Source organism: Ochotona curzoniae, unplaced genomic scaffold, assembly GCF_017591425.1.
Source record: "Ochotona curzoniae isolate NIBS_2020 unplaced genomic scaffold, NIBS_Ocur_1.0 scaffold_4505, whole genome shotgun sequence".
Taxonomy (NCBI): Eukaryota; Metazoa; Chordata; class Mammalia; order Lagomorpha; family Ochotonidae; genus Ochotona; species Ochotona curzoniae.
The window spans coordinates 46,147,652-46,167,677 of NW_024467118.1; the positions used below are offsets into that span (position 1 = coordinate 46,147,652).

Here is a 20,026-nt window from a genome sequence, read left to right on the forward strand (position 1 = left end):
CATACAAGAAGTGCAGTGCTGTAATGAACTAAATTACAGATATTTGTTCCGTGAAGTAGGTTAATGATGACAGAGACAATAACCAGTTATTAAAATTATGAGTAACATAGTATTTTGAAATAAAGAAGCAATTTCCACCAGGTCACAGGAAATGCATCTTGCTAAAGAATTCACCTACATGTAGAAATCCTGTGAAGCTATTTAGAAAGTAGAGAAAATAAGTTATATGCTTTAGGGCTCAGATTCTCAGAGCTATTTGGGAGTCACAATGTAGTTTTCAGTCTAATCCACTGATATTTCGCCTTGATCAGATGAATTCTCCTTATTTATCCTAATATACTACAGTGTTAGAGTACTGTCAGTCTGAAACTCTATGGCTTCCCTGTTCCAATCGAATTCTAAAGAGTTTCTATAAGTTTATAGTGTTGCCCTAAGACATTCTGTGCCTAAATTCAGTGTATGTGATAAGAAAAATCCTAATAATGATAAATTGGAGTCATCTGTTGTATTAATGCCTTCTACATCTATTGCATCATATCCATCTTCATGTAAATACCCACAGACCAAAACAGAAGTTTATGTAGTCCATTCAGCTGTTGGTTGTTAGTATTGAAAAGATGGCTGCACCCTTCATGCCAAGAATTCTACTCAAATTGTTAAATTTTAAAGATGTCGATGTTATTCTAACTGGTCTAGGTGTGGGGCAAGAATGGAAACATTATATAACAGTGAGCCAGTAGTCTAGGATTTTACTCACATAAAAAGACAGTTCTTGATGTCTGAATAATGAATCTTGATAAGGAAATATGAAACAACCTTTGAGAATGTCTAGTTCTTGGGAGAGAAAGTATGGAAACCCTATCACTTACACAAATATAGCCCTTTGCAGTACGTGCAGTGGGCCTATGAAGAGCTAACAGGAGGATTGACAAAGAATATTTGTACTCTAAAAAAACTTGTGAAGCTACACAAAGCATTTCTCAAAACAATTAATATATTGTAGCCGATACCAGTATAAATCTGTTGGCATTCTTCAGTTAGGCACACTAGGATTTTTTTTTAACTTGGTAAAGGAGATCTTTATGTGAACAAGTAGATCTACTCTGCGTAATCCAGTTTCAAAGCAAAAGCATAAATTGTCTTCTGTGTGGTTTCAATAACATATTAGTTGTTCTCTGGAAAAAGACTGCATGACGCTTAAAAACGTAAGATCAAAAATTGATGAATAGTGGTAGCTCAATGTTTAAGCATGAGACTGTTCTATTGCCACGTTCCCTCTACACATGGAATTGGCATTTCCTGCTCTGTTCTGTTATCATTCCTGTCTTTGTAGGCTGTGACCTGCAAATAGGCTGATGAGGCTGTAGGCATAGGTTTAATCCCTAAATGAGCCAGCTGGCTTAGGCCAGATCTTTGGCCTCGACTGCATCCCTGTTCTGAGCTAACCATCTTTCACATGTCTGCTCTAATTCTCCAGAGTGCTTGGGGTGAAAGATGGGTTAGTGAGAATCTGCTGTGGCTCTTAAACTAACAAGTCAGCGCATGTCAGCCTGATGGAGCAGTCACAGAATTTCCTGTATAAGGAGTAGCACCCAGGGTATGATTAACTCGGAATAAATGACAAGGGGCTTTGAGGAAGAGAAGATTATGCTTGCGGCATAATTATCAAATAAGGTAGCAGCTGAACTGTGTATCTGTGAAGAGTGACTCTTCAGTCGTTCTTGCTTCTCCCCTAGATTTCCCCCCTATAGTCATATATGATCACACTTTGAATCTTCTACTTGTTTCTAACCTAGGTGCTCCATGAGGAAACCACAATTCCGGGAACAGATCTGAAACTGTCCTACTTGAGTTCCAGAGCTGCAGGCTATAAGTCAGTTCTCAAGATCACCATGACCCAGTCCGTCATACCCTTCAACTTAATGAAAGTCCATCTTATGGTCGCTGTTGTAGGACGGCTCTTTCAGAAATGGTTTCCTGCATCACCAAACTTGGCATATACTTTTATATGGGATAAAACAGATGCATATAACCAGAAGGTCTATGGTCTCTCTGAAGCTGTTGGTAAGTCCATATAGATCCCGCCGGCATTAACAAAAACTGTCAGGAAGTTAGGACTCTCATGGAATTAACTGCAACCTGTAGGACATCAGTGGGCACATGTGAGGTAGTGAGGAAGGTTGGCCTGTGTGGATGTAAGCTGGCTGACTGAGCACCACTGTGGATAAAGCAATGAGTGCTACACAACAAGAAGGAAAAAAAAAATCAGTTTTTTTTTTTCCTGGCTGAAATTATATCTTAGGGAAATGCTCCAGACGGGATTCCAGGTTGTCATATCCTCTTAATGTTTTGATGTTTTTTTTTCCTGCGTTGTGTCCCTTCCTTTTTTCATCTTCCCCTTTTCTTATCCTTTTGATCTTTTCTGTATGACACTAGTGTAGTTGCAACTCACAGTGACATGTAACGGAATATCAGACAACATTTGTGTCCAAGAATTATTTCAGCTCTTTTGACTAGAAGTCATTTCAGTGGAAAGAGAATCTTAAAACATCAAATCACTTATTTCACAAAATGGACAGTGCAATCACAGTTTGACAGGTTGAGATATAGCTGCAAGCTCTACTCAAACCGTCAGAAACCAAAGGCTAGCGCTGAGTTAGCTCCAGTTATTGTATCCGATGAATAGACTATTCTGTTCTGAAGTTTATATGCAATTTGAAATTGAATTGGTCCGATCACATAGTTGCCACTTCTCCCTTTCGCCTTTTCCTAAATGTTAGTTTTATTATGAATTCTAAATATTTTGTGATTTATGCATATTAGTTTTCTGCTGGTCCAGCTTATGGTTTATAAGAGGTAAACACAAGGTCCTGATCTTGCTGTTTTGTTTTATAGAGTGTTACCTACTATAGTTTCCATAATTTTATGTTCTTGTAAGCTACACTGCTCTGATTAGACAGAAAGCAAGAATGATATTTAGTTGTTATCTAATCCCTATTTTAGGCTGACTTCTGTAACCTATTTAACTGGTTACTTCATCAGTGCAATGAATTCCTTGCCAGAGAGTCATAGGGGACAAATCATTGATTTTCTACTAAATCAGTGGAAAATAATTAAAGATTACTTTTTTAAAAATCTTACATTAAAAAATATTCTGGTTAGGGTGTTCATGTCCTATAGCAAAGTCCCTGGGTTTAACCGAGGGGACAGGCTTCTGATTCCAGCTTCCTGCTGATACATACCCTGGGAAGCGATGATGCTAGTCAAGTCATTGGGAGACCTGGATTGAGTTCCCGGCTCCCCGCTTCCAACTGGGAGGTGAATCAGCAGGTGGGCAATTTCTTTCCCTCTCTTTAGCTGCCTCTCAAATAGATTAAAATTTTCAAAGAAACTGCTCATAAAATACATTACTTATACAATAGTAAAAATGTATCCGAATACAACTGGGCGGGGCCAGGGGCAGGCAGCACTGTGGCATAGTGCTGTGGCACCGCCTGTGACAGTGGCATTCTGTAAGAATGCTGGTCTACTCCCATTTCTCTACTTCTAATCCAGTTCCTTACCAGTATAGCCAAGAAAGCAATGAAAGACTGCCCACAGTGCTTTAGTCTGTGTAACTTGGAGATCCAGATGGAGTTATAGGCTCCTGGTCTCAGCCTACTCAAGCCCTGGCACTTGTAGCCATTTGGGGAATGATCCAGAGGATGAAGAATCTCTCCTTCCCTGTCTCTGCTCTCTGTGGCTCTCCTTTTCAAATAAATATTTTTATGTAAATTGTGTTTCTGCCTGTAGTTGAGAAAATGAACCGCGATTTGTTTTGGTTCCAGTGTCAGTTGGATATGAGTATGAGTCATGTTTGGACCTGACTCTGTGGGAAAAGAGGACAGCCATTCTACAAGGCTATGAGTTAGATGCTTCTAACATGGGCGGCTGGACGTTGGATAAACATCATGTCCTGGATGTCCAGAATGGTAAGTCCTGTTCAAAGATGCCTGCCGATGCTAACCTTCTGTCTGATTACATGGTGGCAACATTTTATCCTGTGTAGGATTAGAATTGGTGGAAAAGTCAAGGTGTATTGTTTAAAGACTATATAAGCCTCAGATGACAACTGCACAACACCCAATCAATAAATGTCCAGCAGGTTCTTTATGTTATGACTGGAATAGTCTTCCCATTCAGCTCGGCCATGGTGCAGTGAGTAATCGTGACGTGGGAGGCTGTACCGTAACTCATCAGACAGTGACTCACAGTGAGTCGTGAGACCCACAGTGCTCTAGCAAGGTGCATCAAAAATATGCAGAGTCAGATTTGAAAAAAGTAAAAAGCCCTGTGATTTTTTTTTACCAAAATATTTCTAATAGAGATTTATTGCTTGAGTAGTTTGTTCTGGTGATCTTGATTTTATGAATATTTAGGAAGAAATGAATAATCTGGGAGAAAGGGGCAAAAATTCTTTCTTATGGCAAACTTGGTCTTATGGTAACTGAACATGCCTGGGAGAAATGGGTCTCAACTGTTACTAACTACCCGGGATAATTTACTGGCAAATTGTAGCTAGCTTGAGCTCACGGAGTATTGCAGTCCACACTGTATTTCTAACATTTTTCCACATCGTCTTAGATGTCTGAAAGCTACTTTGTTAAGAAAGCAAACCTTAGACTACTCTATTTCAGGGTTCTTTCCTAACTCGATTCATGATAGTAACTCTACTCCCCATGGTCAAATTAACCACAGAAGAAAATGTCAAAGCTTGGTGTAGTAAACTAGCTTTGACTTTGCTGAGGTTTTTGGAAGATATGACATGTTGAATTGAGCATATAATATAATTTCTCATGCTTTGATACTATTTTCTTCTTTAAATATTTTTGTATTAGAATATCTTTTAATCTTCCAAATATACTCAGCCTGAGGTAATTTCCAAGCCATTACTTAAAAGTGCTAGTGTCTTACCCACAAGAGATAATTCGATTGAGCTAATCAGTAGTGAGGAAAATAAGCCATATAGACAGAGAAGCCCTTTATTGCGCCACTGCTGCATAGCCACAATAGGCTGTACTCCTTTTTCAGTTCTGTTATGGACATCAGGAAGCAGCTTAGCTTGCACCCCTAGAGTTGGATACCATCTGCTGTGTGAAGCACATACCCAAGGAGAGTGAGACATCCAGCCAAGGAGAATGCATCCCAGGCTGTCTCGGAGGCCCTCTTGACTCATCAGCGGAGACAGGAGCAACAGTGGTTTTAGTCGGATGCGTTAGTGACTCCAGGCTTCATCCTGGCCTTTCACAAAGCTAACTTCCCACCATGCTAGAAGCTACTCTTGATTAAACTATTTAAAATTGAATTTCACCAAGTTTGAACCTATGTCTGTATTCCTTCAGAGTTCCTAACGTGCAATATCCAAGTAGATTAGAAAATTGCTAGACATTCTATGTGTAATGTAAATACATGTTCACATAGCAGCAGCATCTAAGCTGCGGCCACTGGTAAAATACCAAGACAGATACAAAACACCCCCAAAACTGTCATTTTAAATGCGAGGTAACCTAAGTCACAGGACAAACTAACTGTGTAAGTTTCAAGTTTTGTCCCAGAACAGTCTGATAAGTAGTGACTTTCCAAAGTGACATGTGTCTAATTGGATAAACAAAATGATTTGTAATCATGACAGGGTGGATAAGTTACAGAAATATATTATGGAAGAAGAGAAGTCAAAAATATAGACAGTGACAGGTGTTTGCGCAGGCACCCTGAAACATGGAAATAAATATTCTAATGTACATCTTTCTGTTCTGTCATAATAGAAGAGAATCATGAAGGGCCAATCGCTCAAAGTAATGACTGCATAAATCAGATGCAGTAGAGCAGGAGCCCGACTGGCAGGATTCGCCTGATGAAGACTGCAGGACTGACTCTTACAGGAAATTACAGCCTCTTAATTGTCAAATAGCATAAGCACAGAAAGAATCTTAGGTACCATGAGTGTATTCTTTGAATATGCAAGGAACATGAATTTCATTTCTTGGTACGATCCAGCCATATTTAAATTATTTTTCCTTAGATTTAAATAAACCTATCTTATCTGTCTTGATTTCTTTAGGTAAATTGTGACTACTGCATCACCCACATAGCAAATCAGAGCATAAAAAAGGAATCACAGAATGCACCTAAAATGTGCTGAGCTGTAGGGGAACATAGCTGCTATGATCTCTTCACTCTAAAATGATCCCAACGTTGGGGCAGGAATCATTCACAAGTTTCCTGTTTGGGATTATCATTTTAGTAGTGTATCTGTGAAGTAGTATAATCATGGAATACCTAATAAACATAATGTATGCAGCTCAAAAGCAGCAGGTGGTTTACACAGATAATAACCCACGGAGGTGTATCATAAAATACGCATGGAACACTAGCAGCTGACCAGTCAGTGGATGTCAGGCCAAATGAAACAAATGACTCTCATTGCACAGTTAGCTTCTAACTATGAAAATATGGAATATTCATTTGAAGTTTTTCTGATCTTTACAGATAGTAAAGAAGCAGATTAACACTGTTAAAGTATTACCACTTTCCTGCCTTAAAGCACAGTTCATTTATAAGTTGGTCTTGATATTTTTTAAAAAGATTTATTTTTATTGGAAAGTTAGATATACATAGAGGAGGAGAGACAGAGAGGAAGATCTTCCGTCCAATGGTTCACTCCCCAAGTGACTGCAACGGGCAGTGCTGTGCCAATCCGAAGCCAGGAGCCAGGAACTTCCTCCAGGTCTCCCACGTGGGTGCTGGGTCCTGAGGCTTTGGGCCATCCTCGACTGCTTTCCCAGGCCACAAGCAGGGAGCTGAAAGGGAAGTGGGGCTGCTGGGATTAGAACTGGCGCCCATATGGAATCCCAGTGCATTCAGGACAAGGACTTTAGCCACTAGGCCACGCTGCCAGGCCCCGGTCTTGATATATTTAATAACATGTGTATGGTAAGATGAGAGTATAAGAATATTCAGCAGTAGAGTGAAAATAAGCCTTCATTATAACTTAAGTACTTTCAACTTTTTAAAAGTTAAATTTCTAAGAAGTAAAGGTATATTTCAGGTGCACATTTTATTAATTGGAGTAATATTAACACTTAGCCAAACTTGCTTTTCCCTAAAGAACACTATGTAGAGCATGGTTCGCTCACTTGGTTGCACTTTAAGATCATCTAGAGAGTTTTTTAAATTTTCAGTGCTGAGGCTACACCCTAACCAATTAAATCAGAATCTCTTGGGGTGTGAGAACCAGGCATCAGTATTTTTATAGCTCTCCAGGCAGTTTCAGTATGTTGACAAGATTGAGAATCACTGAGGTTCAGAATTTGGGCTTTAAAATTGTCCTCTCATTCTTTGTTCCTGCCACTAGACATTCTTTGAATTCACGACAGACCATTGTTTTTGTATGTATTCTGAGTACTTGGTCACAGACTGTTTCACACTAGGGAACTAAGTAGAATTCTTTGTGGTTCAGTTTCACACAGAAGTTTTCTAATCCAAATCTAACTGAAATGTAGTTAGAAGTACGATAAACATCTTCACTTTTATCTTTGTACTTCTTACCATAAGAAACTCCTATTTCATATCTTACAGGTATCCTATACAAGGGAAATGGAGAAAATCAGTTTATTTCCCAACAGCCTCCAGTTGTCAGTAGTATCATGGGCAATGGACGAAGGCGCAGCATCTCATGTCCAAGTTGCAATGGGCAAGCTGATGGTAACAAACTCTTGGCCCCAGTTGCCTTAGCTTGTGGGATCGATGGCAGTCTATACGTGGGGGATTTCAACTATGTTCGGCGGATATTCCCATCTGGAAATGTAACAAGTGTTTTGGAACTAAGGTATGTCTTTTCTTAAAACAAATTTTTGTTTTTTTCAGTACACAAATGCATCAGTTTTTTTTTTTCACCCTGCCTGCACCATGATGATATAGTTCCGTTATCCATGGTAGAAACAAGACCACCACAGAGACATGTTATGCCAATTTCTCCCTTTCTAAACAGCTATTTAATGGCATCAGCACAGTATCCCCCAAAGTGCTGATCCCAGTGCAACTCATACTTGATTTCTTCAACAGTGGCACTGTGAGTTTACCAGAGACACAGGGAAAGGTTCTCTGGCAGTGTCATTGCCCACTTACACTTTTTAAATTATTTTTTAAAATAATTTATTTGAAATTCAGAGTGAGAGAGATCCCATTTAAGGTCTACCCCTGAAAAGACAAATATGCCTTTTTAACAAAGTGTTTAATATGACGTACTAATTTCTTTACTTAAATATACTTCCTCAGTATTTCAGTCTCTTTGGAAAGAAGTCAGTTTGTGGTTAAAGTTCCACAACATGTATACATTTTAGCACCAAGAGCTCTGACCTAAGTCAGTAGGCCTAGCAGTTAGGTGGGTACTTCCTCCCTGGAGCAGCTGGGGTCAGTTTCTGACTCCTGCCATCATAGGCACTTGGGAAGCAAACTAGCAAATGGGAACTTGTGTATGTGTTTCTTTCTCTCTCTCCAATACATCATTCTTAATGTCACCTAATATATAAAATCTCTTATTCCAGTGAAAAAGGATACAAGTATGACTTGTGAATCTTTCATTTTAAAATAGCAGTTATAGTTGTCAATCTTGTTTCCTACTGTTTGAAATTAAGGTACATGGTATTTGCCTGCAAAATCAGAGCATGCCAGTAAAAGATTTAAGGCTATCGTATTTAAGTAGAATATTGAATCTTAAACTGGACTAAACCATTAGCCCTAATGTGGTAGTGAAAGTAACATATTTGTATCTTTGCTTTGTTTACTTAAATGTAATGATCAACATTATCCTAATCTGTAAGTTATTTGTTAAGCTTTAGCCTACAGAATTCATTTCCAGTGCCATTTCTGCATAAGTTAGCAATTTTCGAAATAATTAAAATCTCAGCATTCCACTCATTATATTTTAGAGAGCCTTTCTAACTATGCTTTCTTTTTTACCTCTTTTTATCTGCTTCCACCAAGAAATAAAGATTTTAGACATAGGTAAGCATATTATCTAAATCTATTAAAAACTGCTTATTTGAACATTATGGAATAATGTTATTTCTTCAATTATATTATTGAATGTAACTTGAGAAATATATTAAGTTGGCTTATAAAATTTGTTACATAGACTAAAAGGTGAATTTATAAACTTCAGTTGTGGACTTAAATCATGTTGCATAGAACAAAATTTGAAGCACAGTAGGCCAGCTTAACCTTGTGTAAATTGTTTAGCCAATATTGGGACAGATCTTGTTTTAAGAGGTACAAAGCTTATTGCATTTTGAAGACTCAGAATTTAAGATTACTTAGGTAAATATTTAAAACCATAAGAATACTGCTAGGTGAAGCAAAGCTTCCTAGAAAAGTCACCACTTCCTTTTAGCTTATAGTTTTCTTCACTTGGGAAAGTTACTAGATTTGAGAAGTATTATTTTCACTGCCAGAATGGTGGCAGAAAGAGCTTGTTTCAAAATTTAGGTTGCTCAAAAGTTTTCCATATTCTGTTTGCAGTGTGTACTGCCTTAACTGCAAAAAAGTTTTTCAGCCAAAAATGTCTTTAAAAAGCCTTTACTATAGCTCCCTAAAATGGAAAAGCTAATGTTTTAAAATAAATCGAGCAAAAGAACACAGCAGGTTGGACGTGCTAGGTCTAGTTTGGCCATGGAAACATCTAATAAAATGAGATTGAAATTTTAATAATATTTTATGTGAAATCCTTCAGATGTATAAATCAACAAAGCCCATTTAAATTCTTGTGTAGAGATTGATGGTTAGCAAATAAAAACCAAAGTCCTGTTGAAAGATGTATAGTTTTTACTTCTCAGACTGGGCAGGCCTAGTCCCAGGCTTTTTTCCTCAGATCCCCTTATTGATCTGATACTTTTAGCTAGCAGCTCAGTCATATACAAAGATGAACATCGCCTCCCTCGCAGAATACTGAAAGTGCAAAGCTCCTCTGCTGTTGGAAACATAGCAAGGTTGTCCTGGCCTTGCTTTCTTGGTAGCTGTAAGAGGAAAGATAAACAGGTGTACACATGGGCTAAATGTGAAACTGCTGTAGGCAATACAGGAAAAACTATCAAAGCAGCCAACCCTTCCTAGGCTGGCCACTTTCATTCTAGGCACTGTGCCAAATGTTTTACGTATGTTATTACAGATCCATGCAGCAACCCTCCAGGGGTACAGATGAGATCACTGGGGCTCAGAGTAGTTCTGTACCTTCCCCCTGAAATCCATAACCAAGAAGTGGGGAGTAGATTTGTCTGTTTCCACTTCATCAGTCAGTTTCTGTGTCCAAACAATGAGGTGATTCTCTAGGTCTGGAAAAAAAAAACAGACTTATTTCACAATTACTTTGCAAATTACTTAAAGCTATAATCTCTTTTTCTGACAGAAAAAAAAATATTTATGGGGCTAAAGATGCATTGCTATCAACAGTATTCTATAATAGAAACTTAAATTCTAACATGGTATTTGATAGAATACATGTAATACCTTTCTAAGGACCTTAAATAACCTTTGTCCTCTCCGTTTATCCTCATTTTGGACTTGTGCATTTCCTTTATGTGCAACATATATAAAACTCAGTGTAGTCTAATACTAAACATTCATCTGTATTAAATCATTTACTATTAAATATTTATTATGTACAAGGCACTTGGCAAATAGTCATATAAGACAAAGAACTCACTGTCCAGGCTGATATGAGGGTCATGCTTTGATGCTGAATCCAACGCATGGCTCCTGCTGTAGAGGTGACCTTGTAGAGGAAGAGACATTACTGGGAGATGGGAGTGGTGGAAGGAAAAGTTTCCTGGAAAGATTGCTATTTGAGCTAGGTGTAAAATGATGTTTGCTTCAACAAAACAGCCAAAAGAAAGAAAAGCAGCCATGGAAAAAAAGAGAGAGCCGGTGCAAATAGTTACTGGGGTGTGCAGAAGAGGGAAGCTGGGGACGTCTGTTGGAAATAATGAGAAATACAGGTAGAAAGGCATTGTAGGATCCAATTGCTTGAGGCTCTAAGAAATTACTTTCTGTCCTAAAGGATGATTGTGGGGAACTAATTCAGAAATTGAAGAAAGTGGCATCTGAGCAGATTGGGAAGACCAATCTGGTGTGAGTGTGTTCAGGGTTCGTCAAACATCTGCTAGGAAACCATTAGCACCAAACCCTGAGATGCCAGGCACCTAAAGATAGGATGTCTAGCAATGAAGGAGGTATACCCATAAGAATCGGAGACTGCTAAGAATGGAGAGGCTCTATTAGAAAAAGGAAAAGTTAAGAAAATGTGTAAGATTCTTTTCAACCCAAAGATTCCATTGACTTAGCAACCAATGAATGCAAATCAACCACAAAGCTGAAGTATTTCTCCTCACTGTTGCTTTCACATTTCAGATATTCCTATTTCTGCTGAATCCTATGCATGGATTCATCTTCCTTTTGATGGCCAGTCTGGTCTTATTTTTGTGCTTTCCTCATTCATAAAAGTCATGAGAGATTTAGAAGTAGGTGGTAACAGCAGCCAGCACTGTAGCTTAGCAAGCTAATCTTTGGCCTGATGCACCAGCATCCCACATAGGTGCTGGTTCATGTCCCAGCTGTTCCATTCCCAAGCCAGCTCCCTGCTTATGGCCTGGAAAGGCAGCCTTGGGACCCTGCACCCACATGGGAGACCCAGAGGAAGCTTCTGGCTTTGTACCAGCTCAGCTCCAGCCATTCAGAGAGTGAACCAGCAGATAGAAGATGTCCTCTCTATAAAATCTGCTTTTCAAATAAAAATAAGAAGGAAAAAAACTGAAATGTGTCTAAATCTACAAAAATGAGCCATACTCTCAGTAATAAATAATGTAAAATATAAACTTGCATTCTATTTTGTATACTATCAATAGTCTCATTAACTGCCTGATGGGAGAAATTGAAATTTATTAAAGATGATGATAGTCTTATTTTCAAATTGAGACACCATTCTGTTATATAATATCCTAGCAGTGCTTATTAATTTTATGTAAAAGTCCTTAGTGTTTTGATAAGTAGGTATCTACTTATCAAATCAACATTTAATTTTTTACAAAGAGATTTTTCTTAAATGCTTTAAAGATGTATTTTTGAGATGTGCTAAACATTTACCCCTGTGATGTCTTTGTTTGCCCACAAATCCCCTTAATAGGTAGTAAATCTTAGCTCATCCTTATTCTAAGTTTTTAAAATTCCAGAATATAAAAATACTTAATTAATACCAGCCAAGGGGCATTCAGACATGTAGCACTAAAAATTAACTTTGTGAATTTTATACTACCAATTAAAAGATCAAAGGCAGTGTCAATCACAGGTCTATGAACTTGAGTCAATTAAAGTTTAGATGCAAAATGGTAGAATCTTGATTCAGCACTCCTTATTGACTTACTATTTAAAAATCAAATAGGCACAGAAATATCACAACCCGAGTCCCTGTTTGCAATAATCTAAACAGTCTCTTGGTTACCATAAAATAGGGAGTTTTACTTTTATACATAAATATAATTTGTTACGCTTCTTCAAATGCCTTGTGTGCTAAGGGCTATGGCACAGTTTTCAACTGAAAAGATAAAAGTGCTAATAATGTCTATTCTGTCAGTTGTTCTTTGTAAATATTTCTCTCATCTAGAGTTGAATTATGATGAAATAAATTAGCCAATCCAGCCTCTGCTTACCAGTGGGTCTGTATCTAATTGAATAAGACTGAAGAGAAGATAGCTTGATAACTGTCATGATCTTGGCACTTCAGGATGAGTTAAAGTCAGGCTGCGGTGTCTACGAGGGGTTCTCCATCTCTGTTACTTTGTTGTTTGCTGCAATTAGAATCATAACATTATTTTAAACCCCCCTGACATGACCAAATCTCTAACAAGCCATCCCACAAGGAAGGCTGTTGCATTCATACTACTGCGCCAAGATTTCCACAAACTGTACATTTGTGAATCTTTGTGCCCTGTCAGCGCTGTTTCTAGCTGTACTGAGTCCCATGTTCACTCTGGCTGTATCACTGACTGCAAGGTGCACCTCTCAGCTGTAACACCACACCAGCCTCTTTAGCGATTTCACTTTTGGGAAAGTTGTTACGCAAGCACTAGGCTCACCCTGTCGGGAAACTCTGAGCTGAAGATGCAGAACCTGGAGCCCCAGTCCTGACATGTGAATGATTCACAGCTTCTCAGGCTGTCAATAAAACATTCCCAAGCCCCTTTCCTTTGAGTACTTCCATCCTAACCAGTCTTCTCAACCAGGAACCAGCTCTAATTTTGTCCTGCGAGGAATTTTTATCCAGTTCTCATTTCCTGCTCTTCCGTGGGGGAATATTGCCAGTGGCTAATTCTCTCAGTCCCATGTGCTCCTCTGCATTTGTTCTGAACAGCAGAGTTGTATATAACATTAGAGCTTTCATTTGGTGAACATCTTTAACACCACTGATACATGTTGCTTGCTTTAGAATTTTGTGTCTTCAAGGCAGGAAATGTGCTGGGGTAGTAGACAAGCACATTTAAGCATCACTGTAAACCTTCTCATTTTTCCTACCACGCTAGAATTAAATCAGTGTCAGTAAAGGCAAAACCTAGGACTTCAGTACCCATAGGAAAACTCAGGCCGCGTGGCTGAAGGCTGTGCCACCATCTCCCCAGCAGCTGCATCTAAAGCCACTGTTGTTTCCTCAGAATGAGGGACATCATGCAGAAACAAGAGCCAGTCATTTACCAGCACCATCAATAACTTTGAAACAATTTAAGGTGGATATCTTATGAAAGGCTATGTTGTCTGGATAATGCAGAGACATGGTTACACATTCAAGGCCTCTAGTTGTTAAAAAACAAACAAACAAAACCACAACAGCAGCAACAACAACAACAAAACAGCACCTTAGGAGATCCAAAACCCGAATTAGCCTAAGCCTCAGTATAGCTGTGCTGCTGGGTAGACTAAAACATCTCTTTTGTAAGACACAAAATTCTAAAGCCAGCAACATACATCAGTGGCTTTAAACATGTTTACTGAATATTTTACTTTATAAACTGGATATTATAAAATGTTTGTTAAAAGAGCAAAAATAAAACTTGGGCATATACAAGCTTAGATCATTTTAACATGGTCAGAAGGTAAGTCATATTTCAGTTAACAAAACATATATTGCAATATGACCTTAAACTTGTACAGATGTAAGACAAAAGACAGACTCAAAGTAAGAGGACACAGGACAAAAGCAAATACTAAAAGCATCAGATTGCTACCAAAGATGCTGTATGTGCCAGTCTGAGGGTTCCATGTGGATTGACAGAGGTAATTCTCTCAGCATCTTATGAGATATGTATAGTCAGTATCACCTTTCCAGATAAACAGGTCAGAAACTTGCCCAAGACACGCATTCATAAATGACGACACTGGGAAATAAACCCTCATGACCCAGTCCAGAGCTCTTAAGTGTGTACAACTGACAAGGAGTAACAAACTTGTATACGTGTATACACATAACTAACTGTACAACTGACCACAGTTACTACAGAATCAGGGAGCTAGAAAAGACCAGAGAAATCTCTTCATTATCACTCCTTTCAAAAACATAGCTTGGGGCCTGGCGCGGTGGCGCAAGTGGTTAAAGGTCCTCGCCTTGCACGCCCGGGATCCCATATGGGCACCGTTTCTAATCCCGGCAGCCCCGCTTCCCTTCCAGCTCCCTGTCTATGGCCTGGGAAAGCAGTCGAGGACGGCCCAAAGCTTTGGGACCCTGCACCCGCGTGGGAGACCCGGAAGAGGCTCCTGGCTTCAGATCGGCATAGTATCGGCCCGTTGCGCTCACTTGGGGAGTGAATCATTGGACAGAAGATCTTCCTCTCTGTCTCTGCTCTCTGTATATCCGCCTTTCCAATAAAAAAAAATAATAATAAAAATAAATCTTTAAAAAAAAAAAAACATAGCTTGAATTAGGTACAACTCTGTACCAACTGTATATTGTACCTGCAAGACCAGCTTTGTCAATTTCAAGCTGTTTACAAGAGAAAATAAAGCTCTAAATTGCTGCGACTGTTATATCAAGATGTAACTCCTCCCTTGATTACAAATTAATAAACTACCACATTAAAGAATATAATACATCTACAATGTGTCTTGCTAATTTAAATTTTTAGGCATCAATTTAGGAAAAACTAGATTGGCAAATCAATCATCTAAACCCTTAGTTCTAAAATATTTCTGTTCTGTAATAACTTTGTGACTTTATACATGACTTGATGAGTTCTCCATTTTCCCCTTCACACAATATTTACACACTCAAGGCCTCTTGGTTCTTAAAAAATACAAACTTAAGAGACTCAAAAAGTAAAGGTGCCTGAGCCTTAGTACAGTAATGTGGTTCTCAGTTGACCAACACCATTGCCATAGAGCTTGTGGAACTGAAAAGTCTCTATAGAACTGCTGTCCCCTCCTATCCATGCAAGAAATGTGTATGGGAGCCATGAGCTGTGATCTAGGAATACACACACCTACAAGAGCAGTGAAGTACGTAAGTGCAACACCTAAAAGGAAGAGAAGGTAGTGAAAAAGGTTTCTTACAAACCAAACGTTTGTGGTAAGAAAACTACTACACCACCACTGGGATTAATATGTTCATAGTTACATCTCTACTACATATTTCAGACACTCACATATAAAGTCAAAGGAAGCATACATTCAGTTGCATGCACAAACGAATGAGAATGATTTACCAAAACCAAGTCTGTCATCGAAAGATTCATAAAATCTTACAGGTTTCCATCTATTGACGCCTTTCTTGGGCCACTAAAATGGATGGATGAACACCCAGCCTTGTTCACTTGAATGACCTCCTTCCGGTAGCTAACACCTGAGCTCAGGGCAGACATGGTGACTGCATGGATTACTTTTCTGGATTGTACTGGAGCATCCAAGATGGACATGATGCTTTGTTTTTCAGAGTTAGGTATGCAGCTTGATGGGTTGTCGTAGCAACAAGAATTCCCTAGATGAGGTGTGAATGCAACAAGTGGTGTTCAATTTCACTAGAGAATTTGGTAAAGACAGCCTGGCCCTAATATGAACGTTATGCCTGTTACTCAAGGGCAGCTTACTTCCTCTTACAGCTTTGCATTGAGCCAAAAAGATAGAGGGCACTTGCTTCTCTGTTTTAGGCTAACGGAACGTTGCCTTCGAATGGTAATTCTTTTTAAGATGTCTGTTAATAAATGGCTGAATCATCAGCATCAGGTGAGAAAGGAAAACAGTAATATCAGAGACTTGCTATGTGAGACCGTATCCTTTGCAATCATTATTAAAAACATCATTCTTTTCCCAGCCTTTAGTCATGAGTTGCAGTTTCTAAGCAGAGTCGTGTCATCTGTGTTATTTTGCTTGCAGTGTCTCTGTGTGTACTGGGAGTCACCTCATGTGATGTTTATGTATGATCCTTTTACAGCAGTAACCCAGCCCATAGATACTACCTGGCGACTGACCCAGTCACAGGAGACTTGTACGTTTCTGACACTAACACCCGAAGAATTTATCGTCCAAAGTCACTGACGGGAGCCAAAGACTTGACGAAAAATGCTGAAGTGGTTGCAGGAACAGGAGAGCAGTGTCTCCCATTTGATGAAGCCAGATGTGGGGATGGAGGGAAGGCCGTGGAAGCCACGCTTATGAGTCCCAAAGGTACTGGGGGTTGTCAATGTGAGGATTTATTTTTATCAAAAGAAAAGAAAAGAAAAAGTGGGAAAGCTGGTTAGTGGTTCTTGATAGTGTTTAACTGCTGAGTCTAACATTTTCCCCTTCAACTCTGTTCTGGAAAGCTGTTTCACATCTAGTGTTTTTAAAAACCATTTAGCGTGAAGCTGCTAGAATCCTAAGTTGATTTTACAGTAAATATTAGGTCGTTGGCAGTTTTCTTATCATCATAATATTTTTCAAATTTTGTAAAGAATGAAAGAACTATTCTGTGTATTATTCAGGTCACATCCCGTTAAACTTCAAGGAAGGTTTGAATTCTTTGAGTGTCCTGGAATTTCTTTGTCATGAATGATTCCCGGGCCTCTTTAAAAACCACCACTAAGCAACCCTATTAGTTAGTCCTCACTCACTTTGTAGCTGTTACACTTTTGTTTCTATGCCACGAGAAAAATGCTTGCTGGGAGGAATTTGTGGAGGTAACTAGGGCTAAAATTCTGTTTGACAAAGGCTTTTAGACCAGCCAGGACTGACTCCTTGTTCTTGTATTATGTTGTTTATTACAGCATTTTTTGGTTTGGGGCTCTTTTTTTCCCATTATTCCAGTGAATGTTAAATGAACAAGGACTGGAAACAAGTATTTGTTGTATTGAATTATTCATAATAACAAATCTCATTTCTAACAAGATCAAGAGAACACTAACCTTGGCTTGGATCTACTTTTGTTAGAAGTATATCACTACCAGAGTTCACTGTAACAGATTTTGAACTTGTTTCTATAATCTATAGACTACAACATTTGTATAAACATAGTTTTATGTTTGAAACATACTTATGTGATTTTTAGTCTTTGGAGGAAGTTCTTTCAAATTTGAATTATTTATTGCATTTTACATATACCTGCATTTATAGATGCCCACTTGGGCTTTTCTAAAGTGTTTGTTGTTGACAGTCTTATCTACTCACTGTGACCTCCTCCAAACACTAGGGCTAAGTATTGAGTTTAATCAAGGGCTCAACTGTGTAAGCAGAATGTTTGGAAAAATTACTAACATTCATTTTTCTTGCATAAAGGAATGGCAATTGATAAGAATGGATTGATCTACTTTGTTGATGGAACCATGATTAGAAAAGTGGATCAGAATGGAATCATATCAACTCTTCTGGGCTCTAATGATCTGACGTCAGCCAGACCCTTGACCTGTGACACGAGCATGCACATCAGCCAGGTAGTGAGACTGCGAAGCTGCTGTTTCCCCAACTTTATCTCCTGTGTCACTACACTGAGAGGGCTCCATATCAGACTCCATGTGTAACATGTGGTAGTGGTTACAAGCTGCTAGAAGACAGTTGACTACCTCTGTAATTCTGCACTTAGCGAATTCACTGAAACAGAACAACTAACACTTAAGTATCACTAACCATTTGCAATAAAATACCAGTGAAGTAGCCACATGCAGATCCTCTAGGGAAAAAAAAAAACCTTCAGTCTAACCTTTAGAGTGCATGAGCTCCTTGAGCTGTAGAGACTACACTTGTACTCTTGTGATTTCTCACAAGAGACTTGCATATAGACTCAGGAACTCTGCCTGACTGGAAACACAGTAGAATACCAATGTGTTCGTATCCTGGAAAACTCCGACATTTGGTGGTTATTACCACTATAAGGAACATTCTCTTATGTTTTCATATCTCATTGATACCTATCAACTCACTATTTAAAGCCAAACAGCAAATGAACCTCTAACTAGCAAATCTTTCAGCAAGCTGTATTTTTTTTAAAATGTTATTACCTCTATTTGTCTCCACTCGAAATATTTAGGTTTAAAATAGTTTATCAAAGTAAAGCTAATTTCCTTGAATGGTTTAATTTGCCTCTTCTGGCAAATTAACTGCAGTACAGTAACTGACTAACCAGATCATTTCTCCTTGTATTAAGGTGCGTCTGGAATGGCCCACTGACCTTGCCATTAACCCCATGGATAACTCCATTTATGTCCTGGATAATAACGTCGTGTTACAGATCACTGAAAACCGTCAAGTTCGCATCGCTGCTGGACGGCCAATGCACTGCCAGGTTCCCGGGGTGGAATACCCTGTGGGGAAGCAAGCAGTTCAGACAACCCTGGAATCAGCCACTGCCATTGCCGTGTCCTACAGTGGGGTCCTATACATAACCGAAACAGATGAAAAGAAAATCAACCGCATAAGGCAGGTCACAACGGATGGGGAAATCTCCCTGGTGGCCGGAATTCCTTCAGAGTGTGACTGCAAAAACGATGCCAATTGTGACTGTTACCAGAGCGGAGATGGCTACGCCAAAGATGCCAAACTCAATGCCCCATCCTCACTAGCAGCTTCCCCAGACGGCACGCTGTATATCGCCGATCTGGGCAATATCCGGATCCGAGCCGTGTCAAAGAATAAGCCTCTGCTGAACTCCATGAGCTTCTATGAGGTCGCTTCTCCCACGGATCAGGAGCTCTATATCTTTGACATCAATGGTACCCACCAGTATACTGTAAGCCTAGTCACCGGCGACTACCTGTACAACTTCAGCTACAGCAACGACAATGATATCACGGCTGTGACGGACAGCAACGGCAATACGCTGAGAATCCGGCGGGACCCAAATCGGATGCCAGTTCGGGTGGTGTCTCCCGATAACCAAGTGATATGGTTGACAATAGGAACAAATGGATGCTTGAAAAGCATGACTGCCCAAGGACTAGAGTTAGTTTTGTTTACTTACCATGGCAACAGTGGCCTGTTAGCCACGAAGAGCGATGAAACTGGATGGACAACATTTTTTGAGTAAGTATATGAAAATTCCACTTTGATCCTAAACTACTGTGACATAAGGATATACAAGAGAAGTATCTTCCTCATGGCTAGAAGAATCCATGGTCTTTGAGAGCCTAGAACTCCTATAGCTTTTGGTTGGGCCCCTCTCTAAAAAATATGACAAGATGATGAAATTCAAAATTAGAGACAGGGTCTTGGAAGAGACCCATACAGTCAAGAAGCCCTGACATTTCCATTTCGGTTAGCTTCATGGTAAATCCACCTCTGCTCTAGAACTAACATTTTTACTTCATACAGACTTCGTCTATCAGTAACAACCCTTCCAGGGAACATACTGCAAACTTTGGTGTTAAACCATGAACCCTTTGAGCTTGGATTTGCCCACTTGATAAAGCTGTGATGGAAGCTTCTGTTGAAGAAATATTTTGAAAACATTTATAATGAACTCCGCAGACCCCACTCTGTTCCCATCAAA

The 20,026-nt window shown here is 39.2% G+C and overlaps 1 protein-coding gene across 2 annotated transcripts in view; it reads left to right on the forward strand.

Moving 5' to 3' along the window:
- The window catches only part of TENM3 (teneurin transmembrane protein 3), a 442,234-nt gene that overhangs the window by 385,577 nt on the left and 36,631 nt on the right, over window positions 1-20,026 (forward strand). Inside the window, exons 17-23 of one of the 2 annotated variants that reach the window (XM_040965818.1) lie at window positions 1,797-2,064; window positions 3,828-3,971; window positions 7,618-7,867; window positions 9,025-9,045; window positions 16,502-16,734; window positions 17,821-17,975; window positions 18,686-19,560. In XM_040965818.1, coding sequence (XP_040821752.1) covers window positions 1,797-2,064; window positions 3,828-3,971; window positions 7,618-7,867; window positions 9,025-9,045; window positions 16,502-16,734; window positions 17,821-17,975; window positions 18,686-19,560 — 1,946 coding nt within the window. The remainder of the gene's footprint in view (window positions 1-1,796; window positions 2,065-3,827; window positions 3,972-7,617; window positions 7,868-9,024; window positions 9,046-16,501; window positions 16,735-17,820; window positions 17,976-18,685; window positions 19,561-20,026) is intronic. The other variant, XM_040965819.1, reaches the window with a different exon arrangement.